This window comes from Brassica napus, chromosome A3 (genome assembly GCF_020379485.1).
Source record: "Brassica napus cultivar Da-Ae chromosome A3, Da-Ae, whole genome shotgun sequence".
NCBI classification, from domain to species: Eukaryota; Viridiplantae; Streptophyta; class Magnoliopsida; order Brassicales; family Brassicaceae; genus Brassica; species Brassica napus.
The window spans coordinates 38,491,657-38,513,069 of record NC_063436.1 but is presented as its reverse complement, the minus strand read 5'-3'; the positions used below and the strand labels follow the sequence as shown (position 1 = coordinate 38,513,069).

At 33.7% G+C, this 21,413-nt stretch overlaps 2 protein-coding genes across 2 annotated transcripts; one reads left to right on the top strand and one right to left on the bottom strand.

Annotated features, from left to right (window-relative positions):
* Positions 1–1,377: 1,377 nt before the first annotated feature.
* Positions 1,378–5,932, bottom strand: LOC125607134. Its single transcript, XM_048776947.1, has 11 exons — positions 5,490–5,932; positions 4,390–5,259; positions 3,742–4,179; positions 3,260–3,661; positions 3,129–3,176; positions 2,959–3,042; positions 2,793–2,876; positions 2,487–2,704; positions 2,327–2,408; positions 1,777–2,214; positions 1,378–1,657 (listed from the first exon to the last, which is right to left on the bottom strand). The coding sequence occupies exons 1-11, from the start codon at positions 5,592–5,594 to the stop codon at positions 1,508–1,510; spliced, it is 2,919 nt and encodes a 972-aa protein (XP_048632904.1). The 5' UTR covers positions 5,595–5,932; the 3' UTR covers positions 1,378–1,507.
* Positions 5,933–14,158: 8,226 nt separating this feature from the next.
* On the top strand, positions 14,159–21,326 carry LOC106406243 (DNA-directed RNA polymerase IV subunit 1). Its single transcript, XM_013846863.3, has 19 exons — positions 14,159–14,327; positions 15,273–15,369; positions 15,467–15,587; positions 15,653–15,774; positions 15,869–15,907; positions 15,999–16,217; positions 16,321–16,473; positions 16,564–16,659; positions 16,739–18,607; positions 18,684–18,853; positions 18,922–18,988; positions 19,083–19,201; positions 19,291–19,439; positions 19,514–19,776; positions 19,841–20,014; positions 20,080–20,217; positions 20,304–20,560; positions 20,624–20,735; positions 20,826–21,326. The coding sequence occupies exons 2-19, from the start codon at positions 15,286–15,288 to the stop codon at positions 21,006–21,008; spliced, it is 4,335 nt and encodes a 1,444-aa protein (XP_013702317.2). The 5' UTR covers positions 14,159–14,327; positions 15,273–15,285; the 3' UTR covers positions 21,009–21,326.
* The last annotated feature ends 87 nt before the right edge of the window (positions 21,327–21,413 follow it).

The window sequence follows — 21,413 nt, the reverse complement described above, 5'->3', positions numbered from 1 at the left end:
TTAGCACGTATACTCATAATGTTGCTTACATATCATCATTTTTGTATATAAACTGATTTAGAAGCCTTTATAAATTACTTTTTTTTATAGATTTATAAGTCTTTATAACTTTTAAATTCCCCTTTATATATCCTCGTATTGGTGTTTACATATCATTATTTTTGTATATAATATTTGTAAACTGATTTAGAAGCCTTTATAAATTACTTTTTTTATAGATTTATAAGTCTTTATAACTTTTAAATTCCCCTTTATATATCCTCGTATTGGTGTTTACATATCATTATTTTTGTATATAATATTTGTAAACTGATTTAGAAGCCTTTATAAATTACTTTTTTTATAGATTTATAAGTCATTATAACTTTTAAATTCTCCTTTATATATCCTCGTATTGGTGTTTACATATCATTATTTTTGTATATAATATTTGTAAACTGATTTAGAAGCCTTTATAAATTACTTTTTTTATAGATTTATAAGTCTTTATAACTTTTAAATTCCCCTTTATATATCCTCGTATTGGTGTTTACATATCATTATTTTTGTATATAATATTTGTAAACTGATTTAGAAGCCTTTATAAATTACTTTTTTTATAGATTTATAAGTCTTTATAACTTTTAAATTCCCCTTTATATATCCTCGTATTGGTGTTTACATATCATTATTTTTGTATATAATATTTGTAAACTGATTTAGAAGCCTTTATAAATTACTTTTTTTATAGATTTATAAGTCATTATAACTTTTAAATTCTCCTTTATATATCCTCGTATTGGTGTTTACATATCATTATTTTTGTATATAATATTTGTAAACTGATTTAGAAGCCTTTATAAATTACTTTTTTTATAGATTTATAAGTCTTTATAACTTTTAAATTTCCCTTTATATATCCTCGTATTGGTGTTTACATATCATTATTTTTGTATATAATATTTGTAAACTGATTTAGAAGCCTTTATAAATTACTTTTTTTATAGATTTATAAGTCTTTATAACTTTTAAATTTCCCTTTATATATCCTAAACTCGATTGATTTTACAAGAGGTAAAAAAACAAGTTTTGTTTTTTATCTTATATAAATTTATATGCCCTTATACATTATTTTATACAGATTTATAAATCATTTTGGTTGTTTATACAACTTTATAAACCTTAATTCTTTTTTGTTTTATGAACTGATGAGCTCTTGAAAAACGATTTATAAATCTTTATAACTTTTATATACTCCTTTATATATCGTAAATTCATTTGTAATAAACCATTTTGTTTTGATTTTATAAGAGGTTATAAACTATTTGTAATAATGTGTTATAAAGCTACTGAAATACAAATTTACCATTGAACTTTCTAAATTTAAGGAAAACCATAAATCCAAGTCATAAACTCATAATACTCAGAATTCTACAAACAAAGTTTACCAAACACGCATAAAACAGATAGTTGTTCACACATAACTATAAGCAAGCTATAAAGTTTTTGTTCATTCCCACATTAGTATTCATTGTAATTCCGAGAAGATATCAACCGCCAACTTTTCTCGGATGATTGCAATTTTTTCTTCACTCAGCTTTGTCAAATCCACTATACGCATTGCATGGCACTCTATCAGCTTCAATGCATAAACTCCACTGTCTTCTATTTTAAGAACCTTAAACAAATATGTTTTAGTAATATATTAGCAGATAAATTATAATATAAGTTATTTGATCTGAAGAACCTGGATACAAATCTACCATAAAGATTTATAAGCGGTTATAAAGATGTTACCTGTGGGAAACCTTCAGATACAATTTTTATCGAGAACTTGCTTGTATCCATGCTGACATCTTTGAAGAAGTAGCGAATCATGAATGGGAGAGCCATCGCATATGCATTAACGTAAGGGACCAAACTCGCATCTGTGAACTTCATTGCTGCACAATTGAATGCTGTGATATTTCTCTTCTCCAAGTTGATTACAACTCCAAGCCAATACTTCTCTGCTACTGCAATGGCCGAATAGAGGAAGTTGATATTCTTCTCTATGTTGTACTTGTCAAAGCCTGCTCCAAATTGGAAACCTTTCTTGTCATCTAAAAACTCATCATAAAACTCATCTATTTCTTCAAGAAACTTCACTCCAACAACTAAGGCAGTTTTGTTCAGAAACAAATCTGGATTGTTTATCTGTCTCAGTTTCAGCAACTCAAAACCTGCTTCAATATGCTGAAACAAAAAAAAAACAAATACTCAGAATAGCGATCATATAGTTTTATAAAGAAGATTAATATAAATTTATAAGGGATTATAAAGAATTTTTGTTCACATATAGTCTAACCGTTTTTGAAAGTTTTTTTCCCGGAGTTTCAATATCCGAAAACCACTTTGCGTTTACTATCTCTTGATTGATTCTCAGCTTCCTACATTGGACACTCATACTTTTTTATGTAGATATCTAGTTTCATGAAATATATAGCTTCTTATAAAATAAAACTTACTTTCTTTTGTTTGACATTTTCCATTCTCTCATTTTTTCTTTTCTTGTTTTATCAACTGGCTCAAAGGGATGAAGAATCGGATGTTTCTTCCTTGCTCCTGTAAACGGTGGTTGTGTATGAATGGATGGTATTTGACCTCTTTCACTTCTTCTTAGCGGAACATTATCTGTATCAGCTTTAAACTTCTTTTGAAGTGGAGGCTCAACATCTTCGTTTACCTACAGAACAAAAAAAATAGTCCCCTTTTTACAAAGGATTATTAAGTCTATAAAATAAATCAATACTCATAAAGTTTGGAAAACAAACCTGGCTGTGTTGTTGTACCAATCTCTTTTTTATTTTCATTAGAGGTTGGAAAACAGGAATCTCATAAACATCTCTCATAAGAACCTGATTCATGCAAATCGTTTTTATATAATTGTTTAAGAGACCTTAACGATCATGAAATAGTTTATAAAGCTTTATAAAATACCTCATTTGTACCCTTTCCACTATGACTTTCTTGGGAAAGGAGATCAAACTTAGGAGACGTAAATGTTGGATTAGGCGATGAAACCTTCAGACAAAATATTTGAAAATTAGATGTTTATGCTATATACATTAAACTTTTACAAGGCCTTATAAAATATATTAATTTTGTACCCTTGTATCAAAGTTTGGAGTATTGAATGTTGGAGTAGGCGACGTAACCTACAAAAGAAATAAGAAATTCAATTTGCCTATCACTAAATTAAAAAATTTATAAACCTTTATATCCTGTTTTAGATTCATACCTGCGACGTTTGTTTCAAGCAACTTTCTGATTCAAGTTTTTCTGTGTCTTCGTCTTGAGTGATTTTTTGTGTAGTCTCAATTTCCCCAAGAATATTCTCTTCTTCCCTTTGATGCTCTGTACCAGATTTTGCTTCTTCATCACATATCTCTTTTTCATTTTCATCATCCAGTGCACTTCTTCCATCGCCAGAGTTTGCTTCTTCAGCAATTGTATCTTCAGAGTTTGCTGCTTCAGCAATTGTATCTTCTTCATTTTCATCATCTGGTGCATTTTTTTTATCATCAGAGTTTGCTTCTTCATTAATTGTATCTTCTTCATTTTCATAATCTTGTGCACTTCTTCTATCACCAGAACTAGCTCCATTTTCACAATCTTCTTTGTTTGGTGAACTGTCGTTAAACTTCAAAAAAACAAGTGAAATCATTAGAGAGGAATAACACGCGAAATTTGATAAGTAATTGGTAAAATTGAATTGGTTACCTTAACTCCTAAAACATTCTGGATCATTACTACTCGCTTATCCAAATCACGAACCATTTGGATTAGCTTATCAAGTTTCTCGCTGTTAGACATGGAATGATTTTTATCTTTTCTTTGCTCCTTATCCTTTTGATACTCTTCATCTTTATTTTCCTCTTCATCTGTCTTTTCCTCTTCATCTTTCTTTTCCTCTTCATCTTCATTATGGTTCAGATCTTCACCATGCTCTGCATCTTCGTCTTTTGTCTTGCGTTGTTGACCTATATCTTCTGTTGCAACAAACATATCCACAAAACCTTTCTCCCAATCGCTTCTCCTCATTTTGTATCCTTGTTGAACTAGTTTCACAACACTGTGAAAGTCAGCATCGTCACTATGTGTTGCCCCCACCAAATGTTTGTATTCCTCAGCCAATCCAATCACTGTGCTAACCTCAACCTGTAGAATAAATAAAACATATCTATGTAAACCTCTTATATATTAATTTATATAGTCCTTATAAAAGTACATTTATAATCTTGTATAAACACATGTCAAATTTACAATCCTACAAGACACCGATTTGTGGACCTTTTCAAGGAGTCCCTAGAAATCCACTTTTCAAACAATACAATACGAATATATTTATATACGCTTATAAAAACTCACATTGTTTATCTTCTCCAGCTCTAACACTTCAGCTATTGTCGGAGTTCTTGTTGAGTCCCAATGTAGACACAACGGATCAGAAGAAGAGGATGTCTCGCATGGCTTTCCCAAAGATTTACCAAGCACATTCACTGATGACATTGCCCACAGATTTATGGCTAGCGCAAAACCACTCACTTCATAACTATCTCCTGTCCAGGAACTTGCACTCAAACTTTTTACACTTCTCATCAAGATTCTATAAGCAGTTTTACCCCAAGCAATCTTGTGTGAGCGATAGTTCATATAACGCTGCAACCTGTCTCTCGGGATTTTAGAACTCGGATTTTCTGCCATAATTACCGCTTCTGTGAGTATTGCTGTTCCAAGGGATAATCTTTCTAGTGTTGGCATGCTTCGTGCTTTCTTTTTAAACATTTCATATAACGTTCTCACCGTAAACTTATCAATCTTGCCCAGCATCCAAATGTATGGCTTCTTCATTATTTTGAACAGCGGCTCTGTTATTGTCTGATCTTCCTCACAACGTAAGCCTGTTGTCAGATGAAATTCCCTTAGTGAAAACCTCATAGGCTGGTCCGAGAAAGTAAACCAGAGATCCTCTCCTTGCGTCAATACTCTTCGCTGCATTAGAAAATGGAACAACTCTTCTGAAAATTGAACCCTATTCCTTTTAACCAACTTCAAAATGCTCCCAATGTGAGAGTTCTCTATGAAAGAAAACTCTTCTTTTCCTAATATATCTTCCACCTTCTCGATATAATCAATCTTTGAGTGATGGATTATCGCTTTGGGATTATCTGGTGTTTCTACAGCTTCATAAACCCTCCCAGGCAATTTCAAGGTTGTGCAAAACTCGTTGCTATCCAACTGCAATACAAGACAACACTTCTTGAGTTCACGCATTTTATAATTACTTGAAACCCACATTTATAAAGGCTTATAATTTTTCAAAAAAACTCAATGTTCACTATCGATACTATTTCTCTTAGATCTAACTAGAAACATGACAATCCTCAACCAATGTTCTTCTATTTTCTTATAACAGAAATAACAAATTCAAAAAATGACTTGAAACAAACAATAATTTAGGTACTTACTTGTAGAGAATCGTGAAGATAAGAATCATGAATAGGAGAATCGTGAAGAGGAGAATCGTGTATAGGAGAATCGTGTAGAGGAGAATCGTGAGGAGTAGACGACATTTTTTGAGATGAAATTTTGAATCGTATAGTCTGATTGTTATTCGTCGTCACCGGATGCTCTTTCCAGAGAGACGGCGTGACTAGTGAGAGAGAAGACCTTTTGTCGTCGCCGTTGCTAGAATCGCCGTCGTAGCTCTGTAATCTCGTCGCCTTCGATGGCGAGCTAGAGAGATTCGAGAGAAAAGGTTAAAATTGCGAGGGTTATTATTGTCTTTCGGCTACTAAACAATTAGGTATTTGTGAAAATGTCCTCCTCCTGAGTGTAAATTTGAAAAGGGGTACTCAACAAAGTGTAAATGTATAATTTCCCCAATAAGTAAAAACAAACTAGGTGGTTGCCCGTCAATTTGTGGATATAAGTTTTGTAAACAAATATATTATGTAATATCATAAATTTTGAATAATTATTAGAAACATTAAATATATAATTTTAGCTTTAATTAATTTGAAAATCAGTCGTAAATTTCTATAAATTTGATGTAAAAATAACTGATTATTAGTAATAAAAAATGCTTTTGGAATTATATATGTAATTATCACATCAACTTCTGTAACAGATATTATGTATATTCTTCGACCTCTATTATTTTCTCGTTTTTATTAAAAAAAATTATTTTCCTAATTTTTTTACTTTTTTGTCAAATATTTATTTCTCTCTCAAAATAGTAATTAAAAACATGCAATCAATGAATTAAAAATCCTTCTTAGAACTCTTTTCAATCATAACATTACATTATTCATTATATTGTTTTAATTAAATGCAAAATATTTTTAAATCAAACTTTCACATATTCCGTTAAATATAATCCTTCCGATCCTCAAAGCCTAATTATTTATAAAACATATATGGATATTATAAGAGATTAATAATTATTATAGACACTACTATATTTTTATATGAATATGAAATCATTATATTGATTTTTATAAATTGTTTTATATTCATTATTTTAAGTAGTATATAAATATAAAAATAATTGATTAAAAATTATTACAGTTTCTATATTATTTAAAAATTAGCTACGATTAATTATGATTTATAATATCATTTAGGATACTTGTCAAGTGATAGTAATTAGTTTTAGACTTACTTTTTATTTAGATTTAATTAAAATAATTAAAAATTATAAAAAGTATCGTTCATTATATTATATAGTTTATAAATATAAAAAATAATTGATTAAACATTAATATTATTTATATAATTTCAACAATTAGTTACCATAAATCAATATTTTAAATATAATTTAGATTTTTTGGCAAGTGATATTAATTGGCTATAGATTTTTTATTTATTTTAAATCTAAAGTAAAATAAATAAAATTAAAATTATAGACCAAGCAAATTATAACAATTATTTAAGACTTCACAAATGATCGATATGTAATCAAAAGTCACTTAAGTGACTTCTCGTTTAATATATATGAGAATTTTTATTTTCTATAAATATTTTATAAACTCATTTAAATAATTTTAAACTAAGATAAAATAATTTTATAAGCCTTGATAGATAATTTTATATAAGAATATGAAATTATTATATCGATTTTTCTAAATTGTGTTCTACTAATTATTTTACGTAGTATATAAATATATAAAAAAAATCAAACATTATTACACTTTTTATAATTTTGACAATTAGTTACCATAAATTATTATTTGTAATATCAACTATTTTGTAAATGATATTAATTAGTTGTAAACTTATCTTTTATTTTAGATTTAACTAAAATATTTAAAAGTTAAATAGTCTTTAACCAATCAAATGATACCATTTTCAAAGTACAATTTTTCATGTTTACACTAACCACTTTTACTCTCATCATTAATGAAGAATAAAAGACATTTATAACCATTTGATTATAAATACACATGGATGCGGAGTTACCACATTGGTTTACAGAGTCTATATGAGTCTGTAAATTTTCTTGCTGTCAAAAAAAAAAAAAAAAAAAAAAAAAAATAACCATTTGATTAACTTTGACAAAAAAACATATGGTTAACTTATCTAAACTTAAATCATCAACTCTACACCCTAAACCATGAAACATCAACTCTAACCCCTAAACCTTAAACCCTAAACCCCAAAACATCAACTCTAAACTCTAAACCTTCAAATCTAAACCCTAAAACATCAACTTTAAACCCTAAACATAAATCATAAACCCTAAAACGTACATCTAAACTTAAAACATCAACTCTAAACCCTAAACCATCAACTCTAAACCCTAAACCGTGAGACATAAACTCTAAACCCTAAACCCTGAAACATCAACTTTAAACTCTAAACCCTAAACCTTCAAATCTAAACCCTAAAACATCAACTCTAAATCCTAAGCCCTAAACTCTATATTTTTCTGAAATTTGAACCCTAAACCCTAAAACCCTAAATTTCCAAATCTAAACCCTAAAACATCAACTCTAAACCCTAAACCTTAAAACCCTAAACCTTCAAATCAAAACTCTAAAACATCAACTCTAGGGTCTTAGGGTTTAGGGTTTAGGATTTAGAGTTTTGGGTTGAGAGTTGAAGGTTTAGGGTTTAGAGTGGATGTTTTAGGGTTTAAGGTTATTTTTTTAGGGTTTAGGGTTTAGAGTTTACTTTTTAGGGTTTAGGGTTTATTATTGATACTTTAAGGTTTAGTATCAATGGTTTATGGTTTAGAGTTGAAGTAGAGTTTAGGGTTTAGAGTCGAAGGTTTAGGATTTAGGGGTTTAGAGTTGATGTTTTGGGATTTAAGGTTTAGAGTTGATATTTCAGGGTTTAGGGTTTAGAGTTGATGTTTCAGGGTTTAGGGTTCGTATTTCAAAAAAAAAAAGGTTTAAGATTGATGGTTTAGGGTTTAGGTTTCGTATTTCAAAAAAAATATAGGGTTTAGGATTGATGGTTTAAGATTTAGAGTTGAGTTTTAGGGTTTAGGATTTGAATTTCGAAATAGTATAATTCGAAAAAAACTAAAAAAATTATTTTTTATATTTTTATTTATTTAAATATTTAAATATATATATATATAAAACAAGGATATAAAAATCTTTTGCCACTTAATGAATACGATATTTTTGAAAATGTCCCCGTAGCATTCCTTATATATTAAAAGAGAAGCATTGTAATAAATGCGTTCACACTAAAATAGACACATGTCGCGTGTAAAAGCATTGTAATAAATACGTTCACACTAAAATGGACACATGCCACATGTAGAGAGATTTTCAACTAAATTGTACATAAATATGTTCACACTATGTACTTTACGTTTTTTGAATATAAAATTCACATGCATGGTTATTCTTTACGTTATTTTACTGTTTACGAATAGACCTGGACAAATTATTCATAAATTTTGATTCGATTCGTTATCCGTTTTGGTTCGAACCGAAAAATCCGGATATCTGTTACTCTACGAAACAAATCAAATACTAACCTGAAATATTCGTAAAAAAAAAGGCAAATTACAAATATCAATATATTTTTTTTTTTTTGAATTGAATGTTAAATTGAATTCAAAAGAAAAAACCTGTTTACAAACTAGTGTCTTTTCTCTAAGATTTCTATACAAAATTGGATAAAAATCAAAGCAAATTCTTTCTCTTCCAAGTATAATATTCCTCTCTTCAAACTCTCAATATTTATAGGAACAAATATATATATATATATATATATATATATATATATATATATATATAAAGAATCATATATAAGTTATATATTATAGTTTATATAAATTTTACAATATTTTTGTTTTTAAATAATTTTATTTTTCAAGTATTATTTTGAAAAAAACGTCATTTAATGTTAATTAACAGTATCTTTATATTTTTATTAACCATCTTTATATACTTTTACATACACATATATGTGCACATTGACGTGAACACCTTATAAGTAAGTATTTACCACAAGTGAAATATCTATTTTTTTTGGAAGTTAAATATTTTTTTTCTTAATGATTCTTTCACTATCGACCAAATTATAGTAAAATGATTTGTCTTAATAATTTTCTTTTCTTTTTTTAACTATTATTCATTTAGAAACTATAATATGAAATCATTGGTTCGACATCACCATTATCTAAGATTCATAACATGAAAACAAACAAATAATAGTAATTTTTAATTATTAGAGGAAAAAAAACCAAAAACATCAAACATTTTAACCGAACAGACAAAATAAATATTGATTTAAAATGATAGTTAATTTTAGGAGATTAAAAACAAAAAAAAACAACCTAAAACAAAACCGATATCCAAATTAAACAGATTAACTAGATTTTAACCCGCACGGATTTCATTTATAAATATAAAATTTTATATTATTTTGTATATAATAATTTATGATAATATATTGCTGTCATTTTAAAAATAACTAAATAAATGATATATAGTTCTAAATATTAAAATTTAATATATGTTAACAATTTTATTTTTTGTGAAAATTATTACATAATTTATGAATATTAATCATTTTAAAAAGTGAATGATATTTTAGTAACTTTAAATGGTGAATGATATTTTATTTATTTATATTAATGAAAGTATTTTTTTTCAAAATATAATGGTTTACCAATTCAACATAATTTTAATATGTTTGCAAAAAAATATAATTTTAATATGTAATTAATTAATTACTTATATTTTAATATAATGTAGAACATACTTATAAAATTTATAAAATTAGCAAAAAAATTCATTATTTTATTTATAATAAAAATTTAATAAAAATTAATTTATAATAATATTACATTACTAATTACGAAATTAATCAGTGCATTAATGAAAAGAATATTTAACTTTTTAAAAAGATTTTGTTAGATTTTTTCTCAACAAATTTTGTTATTCCTAAAACTAAAATTTAAATTTATAGTTAAAATAGATTTGTTATTAATGTCTTTATAATTATTTATAAATGTTATACATTTTTTTTTTGACGTCAAAAGGCCATTCTATTACTCAAACTTGAGGTGGTCTGGGTAACCAAACCGGAATAGAACAACCAACAAAATGTAACTCCCTATGGAAATATCTAGCAGTCTTAGCTAAAAAATCAGCAGTCCGATTGTGCGTCCGTGGAACGTGAGAGATGTTGAATGCTGGGAAGCATATCTGTAGCGTTGCTATCCTCTCCAATTCTATCGAAAAGCTTGGCCACGCCTGAGGGTCCTTTACCATTGCAATCAGTTCCTTACAATCTGTTCCAAAGTTCTGACAGGTCGAATATTGTAGCATGTTCTCCATCGCCTACCGCAGTGCTTCTACTTCCGAGTGTAAGGCTGATTCACGTCGGGGAAGGTTCCTTGCTCCCATAAGTTGAGTATTCCCAGAACTATCCATCCATGCCCATCCGCTTCCACTAAAGTTAGCAGAAGATGTCCAAGAGCCATCTAACAAGCAAATATTTCTCAAGCGTACGACTTGGGGTTCCTCATTTATATTATCTTGTGCCCCAGCTTGTACCACTTCATTAGCATCAAACCAAGCTTGTCATTCACTCTCTGCATGTCTAACTAGTTCCAAGGGATCTCTATCTATTCCCCTGAAGAGTTTTTCGTTCCTAGCCTTCCAAATGTACCATATTATTCAGGGATATGGATCCCTATCTTGCTATGGCCCAATGATACCATTCTTTCTCCAGAATAGATAATCCATATTTGTGTAGACGCTCGAAACCGGGAAAATATTTGGGCCTGTCGGAGTTGATGATAAAGACCATGCTTGAAGAGCTGGTGGGCATTCAAAAATTGCATGTGTGATGGACTCCTCCACTTCTCCACATCTTGGACAATAATTATCACACCTCATATTACGTCTAACTAAGTTCCTCGTTACTGCCACGTGACCAGTTAACAGCTGCCATATAAGATGACATATCTTCGTAGGAGCCTTTAATTTCCACGCAAAGGCTTGGAGCTTTGTAATACTTGGCTCTAAGACATCCTTTTCCTCCGTTATCTTTAATAGATTCTGGGCCACCCAATACCCATATTTGACCGTGTATTGGCCATTCCTTGTAAAATCCCAGCAGAAGGTATCACGACGATGAGTTGAACTTATTGCCAAACTCCTTATGAATGGTATATCCTCAGGTTGAACATAATTCTCCAAAAGTCCCACATCCCAATCTTTTGATTCCTGATCAATAAGATCGCTTACTCTCATATTAGGATGCATCATTGGAGCTATGGGGACAGCTGGCCTCGCGGGGTTCGATGGGATCCATGGATCCTCCCACACCTTAACTTCATAGCCTGAATGTATCTTCTGTCTAATACCCAGTAGTAGCAATTTTTTTGCAGCAGAAATGCTAGTCCACACATAGGATGGGTTAGTCACAGCGTTTACTCTCAAGGGAGAGCTCAAACTATAATATCTTCCCCGTAAAACTCTAGCAACCAGAGAATCAGGGAACTGTACTAGTCTCCATAGTTGTTTAGCCAGAAGAGCCATATTGAACTCATGGATCATTCGGAAGCAAATTCCACCCTCCTCTCTTGGTAGGCACACTTTTTCCCATTTTGCCCAGTGTATTCCTCTCTTTGGTGGATTCGAGCTCCACCAGAACTGGGCGATGGCACTGGCTAAATTTTTGCATATCTCCAATGGGAGCAGGAAACTCGACATGACGTATGTCGGAAGAGTAAGCATGATGGATTTAATCAACACCTCCTTTCTACCTTTTGAGAGCCATCAACCTGTCCATCCATTCACTCTATGCATCAGCTTGTCTTTCAGGAATGCAAAAAGTTTACATTTAGATCCACTTATGTCTTCGGGGATGCCCAAGTATGTGCCCATTCCACCTTCATTATGTATCCCAAGTGCATCTTTAATCTCTTGTCTAGTAGTTGCATTAATCCGCTTACCGAAGAGTAAGGACGATTTGTCAAAGTTGATACATTGACCAGATGCTTTGCCATATCTTCTGACTACTTTCATTACTTCTTCACATTCACGGGGCTCCGCCTTACAGAAGAAAAGGCTATCATCAGCAAAGAGAAAGTGGGATACCGACAGACACGTGCGTGTAACACGCATCCCTGTTATCTTCCCTTGTATCTCTGCATGATTAAGAAGGCTAGCGAGCACTTCCGTGCATAGAATAAAAATGAAAGGAGACAGTGGATCTCCTTGGCGTAATCCTCTACCTGGAGTAATATTCCCTCTTGGTTATCCATTCATGAGAACCTTATATTTCACCGATGTAATGCATCGCATGACCCAGCTGATCCAAATTTCTGAGAAACCCATCTTACGCAGGACAACTTCAATAAAAGACCACTTCATCCTATCATATGCTTTGCTCATGTCTGTCTTGATGGCCATCCTTTTATTCCGTCCACTTGGCTTCGTTTGCAATGCGTGGAACATTTCCTGAGCGATCATAATATTATCAGAAATCTGTCTCCCAGCAACAAAGGCCGACTGGGTTTCCGATATCAAGCCTGGTAGTACTTTTTTTAACCTCTGGCATAAGACTTTAAAGATAATCATGTAGCTGACATTGCACAGACTAATGGGCCTAAACTGAGCCATTGCATTTGGCTTTGTTACCTTCGGGATGAGACATATATTTGTATCATTCAGTCCATTCGCCACCACCCCCTCAAAGAGGAATTTATTAACCATGAGAGTTAGATCCTCTTAAATAAATAACCATGAGAAATGTTATACATTAAATAAACTAATGTAAGCAATAAAAAATTTATTTGAATACATGGATATAGACTTCTAGTATGACTATTTTGTAATAGATAAAATTGGTACTTCTCTTTTAATAGAGAACTAGAGTTTTAACCCGCACATCGTGCGGATATATTTTCATTTTATAAATATTTAATTTTGATATTATTATATAAATTTAAATATATAATTTATATATTAGTGTTATGTATTTTATAACTTTTTAATTTTATTGTTTAAGTTTATTATTACTTTATTAATATAGGGGTTTGTTTTATACATTTTACTTTTTTATTATGTTTTTGAGTTTTCATAATTTGAAATAATCAAATAAAAAATATTCTTCAACATATGATTTTTGAAATTATATAGTTGTAGAAATAAAATTTTAATATATGTTAATAACTTCATTTGTATAAAAATATATGATATGATTAACAAATTTGAACCCGTTTTAGTGGTAGATGATAATTTATTTAAATGAAAGCATTATATTACTTAATTACGAAATTAATTAATGCAATATTTAATAAAAATTATTTAAAATTTTAGTATGATTTTGTTAGAATTTTCTCAACAGATTTGTTATAACTGAAAATAAAATTCAAATCTATAGTTAAAATTAATTTATTATTAATATTCTTATTAATTGTTATATCATATTATGTGATTAATGAAATGGTCCTAGTAGACTTCTAAATAGTAGATACAAATGGTACTTCTCTTTTAATAGAGAAGATATATTTTCTTATTAAAAATAACGAAACTAATAATCATATTCTCCAGAACCCATGGCGGATACCTACTGAAACTAGTAAACATAAAATTTCCTTTGTATAACTGACATCTTTACCCAAAAGGTCAAAGGGTAATTTAGATATTTACATTGCCATCTTCTTCCTTTTCTTTTTTACATTCCAAAGTCTGGTTTTTGAAGGAGATTATTTGTTCTTCCGCTTCCTCTCTCCTCTCTCCTCTCTCCTCTCTCTTTTGTTGTCTGCCGTTTCCTTGTGGGGGAGGAGAACAAACGTCGACTTAGCCTCCGATTTCGAAAAAACAGTAAGCAAATTTGACTACATTGCTCTCAATTTTCAATCTTCTTCTGCTTTCTTTCTCTTCTTTTTCATCTTTACGATTCTCTTTGTTGATCACTCTCTCGAGAATTTAACTTGTTTTTTTTTTTTTGATCGATTTTCATATGTGAAATCTAATTTCTTTTACGAAGCCTTGAAAGATTTTCGATGATAGTGTGGGATTCAGCTTGTTTCGCTTATGCATGTTTGTTTCGTTTGGAGATCGTCTAATGTTTTGCAAAGCCTTTCTTGAAAATGGGTTTTTTGTCTTCCCTTGGTTTTCTCTCAAGACTCGATTAGTGGGTTTTTAGCTCTGTTTTTTTTTTTTTTTTGCTAAGAATGAAAATTTCAGTGTTAATGTGTGGTTAAAGCTAGAACCTTTTGGTATGTGTGTGTACTTGTTTGGAATAGATCCTCCTTTACAGGGTTTTGTAGTAGATTTCTCAGTTAATCTTTTTGTGTGCTCCAAAAGTTTGTAGACTTTCGAGAATGTGTGTTTTCAAAGTTTGAACCTCTTTCTTTTCTGTGTCTTGTACGAACAAAAGAAAGTTTATTTCCAGGGTGAGGAGAGAGAGAGAGAGAGAGAAGGAGTAGATATCCTTTGTGGGTTCATGCTAGATTCGATATGTGATCCAATACTAAATCTCCATTAAAAAAAAAAAATCGATCTTGTTTTTGATAGGCCAGTGGGAGAGACATACTTTGCTCACAGTTTTTTTGTCCATACCAATACTTGTCTGTTTCTCTCTCTCTGTGGTCAGCTCCTAGAGAGAGTTGTCTGGTTCTGTGTGATTTGTGAACTGTTAAAAAGATTGTTTTTTTTTTTTTTGTTCCATCTTCTGCACATTGGATATGTCACTAGTGATTAAATTTGATCACTAGAAGTTTTTGATAAAACAATTTGCCTTACTGATGAATAATCTTGTTGGAGGTACTTGTGCACCATGGAAGAAGAATGCGAGGAGCTTCAGGTGCCCATGGGGACTCTAAAGTCCATAAGGTTTAGCATTTCGAATAACAAAGACCGAGTAAGTGCTGCCCTGAATATTCAATAAAACCTATAGCTAGCTACATCTTTTGTTAGTGCGTAGAGAACTTAATGTAAATGGTATCTTTGTATTACAGAAGAACATGGCTGTGATGGATGTTGAAGCTGCAAATCAGGTTACTGATTCCCGGTTAGGTCTCCCCAATCCAGATTCTATTTGCAGATCATGTGGCAGCAAAGATAGAAAAGTTTGCGAAGGTATTAATGAATCCAGTTTTGGTGATATTATTTGCATATTAATGATTGTTTTTGTTTCTGTTTAGGGCATTTTGGGGTTATTAACCTCAAGTACCCGGTGATCAACCCGTATTTCCTTAAGGAGATTGCTACATTGTTGAACAGGATCTGCCCTGGATGTAAATACATGCGAAAAAAACAGTCTCAGGTTCAAGAGATTTATTTACAAACACATTTTTTTTTTATGTCAGGGTTGTGTTACTTAACGATGTGTGACTAACACTGCCTTTTGCTTTGTACAGAGTAGTGAAGACCGGCCTGAGAGATGTAGATACTGCACTGTAAGAAGAAGAATCTTGAGTGCAACTAACTTCCTCCTTATAAGTTGTCTTTCTTACAGTTTTTTTTTCTTTTTCTTTTTGAATCTTTCAGTCAAATACAGGTTACCCTCTAATGAGGTTTCGGGTAACGACAAAAGAAGTCTTTCGACGATCCGGAATTGTCTGTGAAGTGAGTGAAGACAATCTGTTCAAACTCAGTAAACGGGGATTATCATCACTACCTCCAGATTATTGGGAGTTTCTGCCTAAAGACTCTAACATCGACGAAAGCTGTTTGAAACCAAGCAGGCGGATTCTAACTCATGCACAGGTAGGTATACAAGAGTGACATGTTTAAATATCCATATCCTCAGTTTTTTTTTTCTTTCTGTTTTGGTCTGAATAAACTTTTTCACTTTCTGTTATTCTGGCAGATTTATGCATTGCTGTGTGGGATTGATGAGAGGCTTATCAGGAAGGATATCCCCATGTTCGACTCTCTTCCTCTGACATCTTTTCCAGTTACGCCAAACGGTCATCGTGTATCCGAAATGGTCAATCAGTTCACCGGGGCTCGACTAGTTTTTGTAAGTAGATGAATCTTGAACTGTTTTCTTTTTGATGTAACATGTCTCATATGTTCTATGGTTTGTTTTTTTTTTTTTTATTACGATTAGGATGAACGGACTCGTATCTACAAGAAACTAGTTGGCTTTGAAGGAAATGGGCTTGAGCTGAGTGCTCGTGTGATTGAATGCATGCAGTATTCAAGAGTAAGCACTAGTTTGTAATAGAATAAGCTTCTTGTCTTTCTTGTAATCCTCTGTCCATTCTTGTTTTTTTTTGGCACAGCTCTTTTCAGAAAACATGTCACCGAGTCAAGAATCTGCAAACCCTTACCAGAAGAAGTCAGACACTCCCAAACTGTGCGGTCTAAGATTCATGAAAGATGTGCTGCTTGGTAAAAGAAGCGACCATACGTTCAGGACAGTAGTGGTCGGTGACCCTTGTCTCAAGCTTAACGAGATCGGTATACCTCGGAGGATCGCAGAGAGGCTTCAAGTATCAGAGAATCTCAACGACTGGAACAGAGAACGCCTCGTGACTTCCTGTTTCCACAAGCTCCTCGAGAGAGGAGAGACACACGTGAGGAGAGGAGGAAGCTTGGTGGCTATCCGAGTCATCGACGATCTCCAAACAGGAGACAGCATTTTGCGGACGTTAAAAGATGGAGACACTGTGTTGATGAACAGACCGCCTTCGATTCATCAGCACTCGCTTATCGCAATGTCGGTCAAAGTCCTCCCTACTACTTCCGTTGTCTCCCTGAACCCTATCTGCTGTTTACCCTTTCGCGGTGACTTCGATGGAGATTGTCTCCACGGGTACGTTCCTCAGTCGATCCAAGCCAAGGTTGAGCTTGACGAGCTTGTGGCTTTGGATAAGCAGCTTGTTAACAGACAGAACGGTCGTAACCTGCTTTCGTTAGGACAGGACAGCTTGACAGCGGCTTATCTGGTCAGCGTCGAGACGAACTGTTTTCTGAACCGAGCTCAGATGCAGCAGCTTCAGATGTACTGCCCCTTTGAGCTTCCTCCTCCTGCGATTATCAAAGCTTCGAGCAGTGAGGCGCAATGGACGGGGATGCAGCTGTTTGGGATGCTTCTGCCTCCAGGGTTTGAGTATACTTACCCTCTGAACGATGTGGTTGTAAGCAACGGAGGGCTTTTGTCCTCCTCTGACGGGTCTGGTTGGTTACGTGACGGTGAAGGAAACTTCATCCAGGGCTTGCTGAAGGAACATAAAGAGAAAGTGCTTGACATCATGTACTCCACTCAAGAAATGTTCTCTCAGGAGTTGCAGATGCGTGGGCTGAGTGTTTCTTTAGCGGATCTGTACTTGGCCTCTGATCCGGAGTCTCGGAGGAACTTGACAGAGGAGATTAGTTACGGATTGCAAGAAGCTGAACAAGTCTGCAACAAGCAGCAGCTTATGGTCGAGTCCCGTAGAGACTTCCTCGCGGGTAATGTAGAAGATATGGCTGCAGATTTGGACCGCTTCTGCTACGAGAGACAGAGATCAGCGACCCTCAGCAAACTTGCGGTTAATGCATTCAAAGATGCTTACAGAGACGTCCAGTCTCTGGCGTATAGATACGCCGCCGAGTCCAATTCGTTTCTGATCATGTCTAAAGCTGGTAGCAAAGGGAACATGGGGAAGCTTGCTCAGCACAGTATGTGCATTGGTCTACAAAACTCTTCAGTCGCATTGTCCTTCGGGTTCCCGCGTCAGCTGACTTGCGCCTCCTGGAACGACCCCAACAGCCCGCTTCGCGGCGCAAAGAGACAAGACCAAACCGGGCATGAGTCATTTGTCCCGTTCGCAGTCATTGAGAACTCGTTTCTAACGGGTCTGAATCCTTTGGAGTCTTTTGTTCACTCCGTGACGAGCCGTGACAGCTCATTCAGCGGTAATGCTGATATCCCCGGGGCGCTTAACAGGAAACTGATGTTCTTTATGAGAGACATATACGCTGCTTATGATGGGACAGTGAGAAACTCTTTCGGGAACCATTTAGTTCAGTTTCATTATGAGACTGAAGAAGACATAACGGGTGAAGCAGTTGGATCACTTTCTGCTTGTGCTCTCACTGAGGCTGCTTACAGCGCGCTTGATCAGCCCATTAGCCTTCTTGAAACTTCGCCTCTCCTGAATCTTAAGGTTTATTACTTCTCCTTTGACGTTTTTTATATAACATTATTAACACTTTCTTCTTCTTCTTCTTCTTCTTGTGCAGAATGTGTTAGAGTGTGGGTCGAAGAAAGGTCTAAAAGAACAGACGATGTCTTTGTATTTGTCTGAAACGCTTTCTAAGAAAAAGCACGGGTTCGAATTCGGTGCACTGGACATCAAGAGCCACTTGGAGAAGCTCAGTTTCTCAGAGATTGTTTCAACGTCTATGATAATGTTGGTAGCGTGAAACTGTCTTTTCTTTCAATGGCTTCTCCTAACAAATGTTTATCTTTGGTTAATAGATTTTCTCCGAGGACAAACACAAAGATGCCTATGAGCTCGTGGGTTTGCCATTTTCACATCTCCAAGGTACAAAACCACATACATGTGTCTATATATGGAATAATATTCTAATGTATTTCCCTTTTTTTCTTTTTTTTTTTTTTTTTTTGTAAATGTGCAGAAAGTTCTGAAGCAGAAACAACTGGATGTCGAATCTGTTGTCTCTTCATTAAACAAGCAGTATGCAAACAGGAAGAAAGAGCTGAAGCTTGATGTAATTGATTTGGAGATACAAAGCACGTAGGATACATCCTCAAAAATACAGTATTGGCATTTTTATGTCTATATTCAATACTAATCTGTTATATATTTTATGTGTTGTTGATTAGAAACCACTGTTCTTGGGATGATAAGTCAATGGAAGATGATAGATTCTGCATCACAGTTACTGTTCTTGAAGCCTCCACACACGGTTCTTTGGAACTTGATGCTATTCGACTTGTCCTGATCCCTTTTCTTCTCGACTCTCCGGTCAAAGGTAAAAAAAAAAAAAAAACGGACAGTTCTTGTTTTGTTAGTAGTACGAGTTGTGTCATATGATGTTTCTTGCAGGCTACGGAGAGATTAAAAAGGTGGAGATCTTATGGGCTGACAGACCAAAAGCGCCGAAAAGGAACAAGAAACATATGGCGGGTGAGCTTTTCGTGAAGGTTACAATGCATGGAGTTCGTGGCAAAAAGAACATCTGGAGCGCTCTTCTTGAAACCTGTCTTCCCATTATGGATATGATCGATTGGACAAGAAGCCATCCTGATAATATCCGACAATGCTGCTCGGTTTATGGAATTGACGCTGGACGTAGCATCTTCCTAGCGGTTAGTTTCTTTTGTACAGTTTGTGGGAGTCTTGCAGCTTCTAAAGTTTTGGTGATGGTTGCAGGATTTGGAGTCTGCTGTGGCTGATACTGGTAAGGGGATGCTGCGAGAACATCTGCTTCTTGTAGCGGATTGTCTCTCCGTTACCGGAGAGTTTGTGGCATTAAACCCCAAAGGTTGGAGTAAACAAAGACAGGCTGAATCCACTCCTGCACCTTTTACTCAAGCTTGCTTCTCGGTATTGTAAACTAAACTCTACCAACTTCTTTTTCCGGTTGTGACATTTGGTTTAAATATCTACAGAGCCCAAGTCAATGCTTTCTCAAAGCTGCTAAGGAAGGTGTTACAGACGAGCTTCAAGGATCTATCGACGCATTAGCTTGGGGGAAAGTTCCTTCTTTCGGGACTGGAGATCAGTTCGAAATCATCATCTCCCCAAAGGTAATAACTTCTTCTTTAACATTATTGTTTAGTCACGACTTCTTGTAAAGGTTTTTAAATTAGTGGTGTATTCATGCGTTGATTAGGATCATGGGTTTAGTAGTACACCAGTAGACGTGTATGACTTTCTGAGTAGTACAGCAACGCTTCCAAAGAGAAAGGCAAGCTCCTTGCCCAAATCAGACAACTTCACGGTCCAGCCGTTCCCCTTACTCGATACTGCTCTCTCCAAAGCAGTGAAGACACTCGATGGGAAAGGACTCACCAGGTCGCAGCTCAGAACGATCTTTACATGGGACGACATTGAAAAGCTTTCCCGGTCACTGAAACGTATTCTCTACAAGTAAGGAAACAAAATAGTCTTTTCTTGCTTTCAAACCTTTTGACTTTCAGATTCTTTTGTTAGTTACGAGATCGATGCTACGTTGAATGAGAGGGATGAAAGACTTTTGATGATGGCTCTTCTCTTTCACCCCAACAGAGATGAGAAGCTAGGACCAGGCTTCCGAGGAATCAAGGTAAATCATCCTAAGAAAAAAAAAAAAAAAAAACTCTTTATATGTTTCTTGAAAAACATTAAAAGATTCTGACCTGGTTTTGTCTTACAGGTGGCTAATTCAAAGCATGGGAATGCTCGTTGCTTCGAGGTGGTGAGAACAGACGGAACAACAGAAGATTTCTCTTACCATAAGTGTGTGTTGGGAGCGACAGAGATCATTGCCCCTAAGAGAGTTAACTTCTACAAGGCCAAGTACCTTAGAAACGGTACGGTGCAGGCCGGTGCTATCTAAAAAAAACAAACGATCTTCTGTTGATATAGTATGGAACAATGTAGGATGGTGTGTGTATTAAGAAGGTGATAGATAGAAAGATAGATATAGGGGAAAAGCTTGTCTTTGCTCTAAGCTTCTTTTTGCTCCTTTCACTATGTGATACCTTTGCCTTCAACCTTAAAAAGGCTTAAAGGTTCATTACTTAGTGGAAGCAGCAACGAGAAGCTGGCAAAGCTGGGCTTCTGTTCTGTTTCTTGTTTCTGTTTCTGTGTTCGTAAAACTCTTTAATGTTCCGTTCCCCGGTTTAACTATGAATGAAATATCCGGTTATGTTTTTTTGTCCTTTCTTTTCATTCCTATAACATCTTCTGCTTCTTTTGTGAGAATTGGAAACTTATTTTGGTTACCTAAGTGTATTACTCG

Bases quoted from the DNA above. Each gene is read 5' to 3' on its own strand.
- LOC125607134 (XM_048776947.1), bottom strand. From the start codon at position 5,594: ATGTCGTCTACTCCTCACGATTCTCCTCTACACGATTCTCCTATACAC. The intron at 3,177-3,259 runs GTATGAATCTAA...TTTCTTTTGTAG, and splicing joins GCTTGAAACAAACGTCGCAG to GTTACGTCGCCTACTCCAAC. The intron at 3,043-3,128 runs GTACAAAATTAA...TTTTGTCTGAAG, and splicing joins CTCCAAACTTTGATACAAGG to GTTTCATCGCCTAATCCAAC.
- LOC106406243 (XM_013846863.3), top strand. From the start codon at position 15,286: ATGGAAGAAGAATGCGAGGAGCTTCAGGTGCCCATGGGGACTCTAAAG. The intron at 16,218-16,320 runs GTAGGTATACAA...TTATTCTGGCAG, and splicing joins GGATTCTAACTCATGCACAG to ATTTATGCATTGCTGTGTGG. The intron at 18,854-18,921 runs GTTGGTAGCGTG...TTTGGTTAATAG, and splicing joins GTTTCAACGTCTATGATAAT to ATTTTCTCCGAGGACAAACA.